Raw genomic sequence first — 6,054 nt, 5'->3', positions numbered from 1 at the left:
TTAGCTCATCCATGAACATGATTTCTGCCCAAGTCCCGTCGGATTGCATCGGCTGTGGGGATGAAGATTACAACTCCCATGATTCCACACTCAGTCACTGCGTCATCAAACTAAGCCTTTGTCTCTTTGTTTATTTTGAATACGCGCCCTCTAGCGGCGAAAATTACATATTGTGTCTTTAACTTATTCTATCAGTTATATATAATATGCAAGTCTCAGTAAATTATAAAGGCCTAAAACCTGACTGTAACACAAAATATTTTTATTACTAATATAGTTTTCAATCTGGTCATTTTCCCATTATCTTAGACATCACACCTAAGACTGAAGCAGGTCTATAATTAACCATATCTAACCTACATACCTTTTTATATAATGGTATAACACTAGCACTTTTATACTACTACTGTTATAAACATGAGCCACGTCCAAAAGGTAAAGGGGGAGGTGTTGCTTCAATTTATAACAATGTTTTCAGTATTTCTCAGAGGGCGGGCTTCAAGTATAACTCGTTTGAAGTAATGGTGCTTCATATAACATTGTCCAGAGAAACAAGTGTTAATGATAAATCCCCTGTGTCATTTAACTTTTTACGGAAGTCACAACGGTTCGTGAAAAATCACAGCTACTTTATGCAGGCTGTGTGCATTTTACTGTGGACTGACTGTTTTGAAACTTATATAGTAGTTACATAGCATCTAGACCTCAGTTATCATGAAAAAAGCCAGGAAATTTCAGTTTTGACAATATGGGACCTTTAATATCTGTACCAGAGATGACTGACTGACATTACAAAACTATTAATACCATTGACAGATGAAAGTCTCACCTCTGCTTTCTCTGCTGGACATGTTGATATTCTGTTCTTTCTTAAGTCATCAGTTGATCATCATCTTCTCTGACTCCTGACATCTGTCTGTTCATCATCCTGTCAGATATTACACTGATTTACTTCATTAACAGTTATCACACTATGCAAAATATTTATTTTAAAATGCTAGTATTTTATATGCTGTTGTTCCTCAAATCACACACACACACACACCACGCAAATGGCTATGCTGACAAAAACTGAATGATTGTTTTTGAAAGTTTCTGTGTATCTGAGCATTTATACACTCATATACTCAAAGATGTATTATAATTTAACATTTGATTTGATCGCAAACAAATTATCAAAATGATTTACAGTCTTATACATAAAGCGTTGTTTTGGATATGGTTTTCTTGGCACACATGAAAGTGAAACTAATGATTTATGCAGCTCATATAGCTATTAATTCTACTTATAGTTATACTAAAATCATCATTATGTGTCGTATATCATTATTTATGTATTATAATATGCTTCTCAAAGAGTGTTTAAAGTAAAAGTGATACCTGCATGTCGAGTTTTGTCATTAGGTATTTTCGCCTTGAAGCTGCGTTGCGCATGTGTGACATCAAAGTATCGCGAGAGTGGAGCGTCTGCTCTCGTGTCGCTCTCGCGGTACTTTGATGTCACACAACGATCGCCTCTGAACAGCGCCACTGCAAGTCGAAAACAACACCTACCCTGCGTCCTAACAGGCTTGTTTGAGATGCGCCTGGCCTCGCCTGAAATTTAGGCAAGAGGCGGCTGCAGTGAGGGGAGGAATGAAATAAGAGCAGGCAAGACGGACAGTTCTGACCTCTAGAAGTGGAGCAGATACCAACGAGATTACTTAGTTTGTTACTGTCCTCTGGCACTGTTTCATTACATTAATGTTGTTTATCTTTTTCTATTTTTCCTTTACATTTGAATGTTTCTCGTTGTATTGTTTTGATGTATGGCATAATAATAATAATAATAATAATAAAAAAAAAGATACCTACGAGATCAAAGGCAGATATCGCGTAATTCACACTCACGTGCACTGCTGATTAACATGATATGATTCCAGTTCTGTTGCCTTTATATGAAAATAAATATGATGACCAAGACACTCAAAGTGCTTGCTATTTAATTCCATACGAAAGGCGTATTTATCATCCATTTTTACTTTAATACAAACTTAGATGTATTTTAGATTTTTATAGAAATATGACAACAATCACATTATCTCACACAGAGATCGCACTGTTAATAGTGTCTGAGAATATTCATGCATAATTTAAACACATCATCACATGATGTCAGATACAAAAATGAACCCTTTTTAGAAGAGAAAGCAACCTCACAGCTGTTTGAACCAATGAGCATTCGCAGAAAGTAGTTTCCCGTCGTGCTTTTGGTCAGCGCAGCTGTGGGAGAGCAACTGCGCTCGACTGCACGCCCGAATCGCTGTCACGAGATTTTTGGCAGAAGTCAGCATCAGTAGTCCTAAACTTACTATTACCCAGTAGCCCCCAACACAAAATAAATAAACCCCACCAAAAACCAATTGTTGTTGATTTATTAGTAATTCATATAGTAATTTCGTTATATTAATACAGTGCCCTCTAAAATTGGTTGACAGATTATTTTTCAAGTAGTCTGCTGCATGACTTCCAGGTTGTTCCAGCCCCGGGCTGTCAACCCCATTATTACTGATGAGATCTATATATAATTTCAAAATGTTGCTTTGGAATTATATTCATTGTGAAAAGTGCTTCACAGAGACATCTGAGCTTAATGTTTTATGCAAGTGGGTAGAAAAAAAAATTACTTAATATAAATACATATTTTTAACCTCTTCAGCTCTGTGGCATATTTTGGATTTTTTTACTGATTTTGGCATACCTGAATTTAAAAGAGCGCCCTACTCACATACATTGGAGTAAACTGATAAAAATGGTCTAATTTCACAGAAAACACTGTAAATTTTAACACACGGGTGGAATAATTAATATTTGTATTGTTTTTTTTCATAATTTTATGATAAACACAAATAAAAAAATCTAATTTTGATATATTTTTTACTATGTTTTTATTTGAAAGATTGTTAATAATAGTAATAATAATAATGTTTTATTTATATAGCGCCTTTCCAGGGCTCAAGGACACTTTACAATGTACATTTCACAAGAAAAGAATAACACTGAAAGAGTAGACAATGATGACAAACAATAGTTAGTAGAAACAGTAAAGAGAATTATATAGATGGGGCAACATATAGCAGAAAAGAATCTAGCACAATGAATACAAAACTTAACGATGGTAACATTCAGAAAAGTGAAGGTTTTTTTTAAGTGAGTTTTGAATAATGATCAGAGACCCCAAGCAGAACAGGGGTTAAACAGCTCACCCAAAATTTTTTTTTTTTTCAGCTACCTACGTCAATTATTAACTATGATCACATGCTTGCGTATGTGACCGAGTGGATAATAAGGATGGTGTATGGGGTGGGGCATAGCTATTTATTTCGCCCTATAAATAGCGCAAAGGTTGGCAGGTTGCGTAATCTTCTGACGTTTGATCCTTTCCGTCTCCTTCCGGTGTTGTGACCCTGAAGCGCTATAGCGAGGTATGAGCGTGGCATTTGTTTAGATGCTGTAAGAGCTTGTACAAGGACGTTTTTGTTTCTTTACATGGTTTATTCTATGTTAATTGCAGAGAGATAACCCCCTGATGCAAGAGTGTGAGCGCGTGGACTGTGTGTAATATTATGCAAGTCGCGGACGCCGTGTTTCGTCTATAGCAACGAGCCGTATCACGCAGGGTTTTTATTCCACTCTAGTATGCAGTGTTTCTAGTCCACTTTCGGGATTACGGCAGAGGTATGTGTTTGTGTTAGATGGTTAGGTTTGTTATAGTGATCATATTTATGTATAATTATTGAGTGATGTAAAGGATTGTTGAGTGGTTACAACGCTGTGTTAGTTGCGCTGTGACAGGTGTTTATTTGTGTTTTTATATTGTTTGTTTATTTAGTTTGTTAAAGATTGATAGTTGTTTTGTATTTATGTTTTTGTTTTTCTGTTTGACAGATCTTCCTCTGTGGAGTTCTATGCATATGGACATCTGATGTCTAGGCCCTGCTGTTTTGTTTGATTTATTTTTTATATAAGTTTTAAGCTGATGGTCATATGCTGATGTTTGTTTTGAAGTTATTTTTTTATCTGTTATTATTGATTTTGTCAGCTGGGTCCTGTTTGTACCAACCGCTAGGGGTCTATATGATGTGTGGAGAAGAGGGGAGTTTTTAACCCATTTTTCTGTATTCTAGGAGCCAGCCTGCGTGAGAGCACTTTCCTCTGGGGTCATCTGGGTCCTTCCTCTACTGCATGTGGCGTGAGGTTATTCTGCACTGCATGGGTATTGATTTGAGAGTGTAGAGTTATTTGTATTATTCACTACACCTTTTTACATTTGTTGGTTGGTGCACGTTAGTGCACGTGAGGTGTGTGTGCTCTTGAGGTTGTGGGTCTTTGGCCCAGTGACTTTTTTTCTTCCCGCAGGCTTGGTTGATCTTGTATACAGGAATTGTGGGTTACAATTTTTAATATTTGACTTGGGAGTCTAGACATCTTAAAATTGAGTTTCTCTCTTTTTTTAGATGGTTATAAATGTGAAGTTGATCGCTTACTCAGAGCTTTTAGTACTGACTGCTAATAAAGGTGTTGTCCGTGAAGGTCACGTCTCTGTTCTTCATTCACTAGCTATAGAACTTGTTTTGCTGTGTTTAATTATTTCCGTGGGTATCTAACCCCGGTGGCGTAGTCGGAATCAAGTTGATCATTGGTTATCGCCTGGTTACACGTATTTTATATTATTGATCAATATATGAATCCGTTGACCAGGCTACACATGACACGAGTTCTGGTCTCACTGGCACAAATTAATTTAGATGAGATTATAATCAGATTAGTTAAAACTCTATTGATCCTAGATTGATTCCACTCTTGTATGTCAAGACTTCCAAAGCTTTGTTTGGTCACGTGATTTTGCAAACGGTATATCCTCTGCTCCGCTTTGATTTGTTAGATATGGTGGAGGAAACAAGTCTGACCACCAGATGTCGCTAATGCGCATTGTGTTAAAAGCTTTGAGTAATGAACCTTTTTTCGGCACAATTTGATGAAAGCCTTAAACGGTTCAGAAAGCCTCTGTTTCCCATCACTAATTAGAATAAGTGGCTGCGTCCGAAACCAAAATACTTCCCTACTATATAGTAGGCAAAAAGCAGTAGATGAAGGAATAAGTATGTTTGAAACCTCATTATTTATAATAGAGTATACGAGACATCCCCGGATGTCCTACTGCTTCAGCCCAGATTCTGAAGTGCTAATCCGATGGACACTTTTCTATTCCAAGAGGCCACGGGAGCGGATACATCATCATCGAATGTGAAGGGGAACAGCGACTATGGTGTTTTCAAATGTGTATTATAAATCAAATTGTGTATAAATAAATGAGTATTATAAATCAAAAACATGGTGCCTTGTGTTAAAATTGCTTTTGTTGAACTACTGTAGAGTAAACTGTTGAATTGTTGAGTGTAAAGACGCTAATGGGAGCTCCAGTAAGCACACATACATCTCCAAAGTGGATTCACATAAACCATATACATCTCATTGATACACAGACCAAACGAGGATCATTAACTAATACAGGTGAACAGAATGAATTAATCAGAGATGAGGAAAAACTAGGCCAAGGGAAACATGAGGAAAGAAAACAAAATAAGAGTCCATGATCGTGACAGTACTCCCCTCTCCAACCAGGCACGACCTCGCGCCATAACAAAAACAACAATGGAGGGATGGAGGGGACTAAGGAGGAGGACAAAGGAGTGGAGTTGGGATGGTAACAGGGGACGGAGAAGGGCAGGCAGGAAGGCAGGCAGATGACCAGGGTGGCCGCGACAGAGGGAGGAGCCAGGATGGAAACAGGAGGGACTTGGAGCAGGAGAAGTCCAGCTGGACCCAGGCCACAGCCATGATGGCAACCCTCGGAGGAGCTGACAGGGGGAGGAGTCATGGTGGAGGAAGGGCTGACGACTCCAGGGGGCCAACTGACTGCTGCCGAGCAGATGGCGGAGGAGCCCGAGGCGGAGACGGAGAGCCGATGAGCGAGGGCGACGGGGAGGATCCGGAGGGCCAAGGCGGAGCAGA

The 6,054-nt window shown here is 38.5% G+C and overlaps 1 protein-coding gene and 1 long non-coding RNA gene across 2 annotated transcripts in view; one reads left to right on the top strand and one right to left on the bottom strand.

Moving 5' to 3' along the window:
• Nucleotides 1-1,435, bottom strand: part of LOC107722684 (GTPase IMAP family member 4-like) — an 8,201-nt gene extending 6,766 nt beyond the window's left edge. Inside the window, exons 1-2 of the mRNA XM_016531151.1 lie at nt 1,381-1,435; nt 830-928 (exon numbers count right to left, since the gene is read on the bottom strand). Coding sequence (XP_016386637.1) covers nt 830-851 — 22 coding nt within the window. The 5' untranslated portion in view covers nt 852-928; nt 1,381-1,435. The remainder of the gene's footprint in view (nt 1-829; nt 929-1,380) is intronic.
• Nucleotides 1,436-3,358: 1,923 nt separating this feature from the next.
• Nucleotides 3,359-4,984, top strand: LOC107722685 (uncharacterized). Its single transcript, XR_001637828.1, has 3 exons — nt 3,359-3,464; nt 3,554-3,717; nt 3,928-4,984. It is a non-coding gene; the product is annotated as an uncharacterized LOC107722685 (long non-coding RNA).
• Nucleotides 4,985-6,054: the final 1,070 nt, after the last annotated feature.

This window comes from Sinocyclocheilus rhinocerous, unplaced genomic scaffold (genome assembly GCF_001515625.1).
Source record: "Sinocyclocheilus rhinocerous isolate Xijiao unplaced genomic scaffold, SAMN03320098_v1.1 scaffold2169, whole genome shotgun sequence".
In the NCBI taxonomy this organism is placed as follows: Eukaryota; Metazoa; Chordata; class Actinopteri; order Cypriniformes; family Cyprinidae; genus Sinocyclocheilus; species Sinocyclocheilus rhinocerous.
The sequence above is the reverse complement of the archived record's forward strand: the minus strand, read 5'-3'. Positions and strand labels throughout refer to the sequence as shown.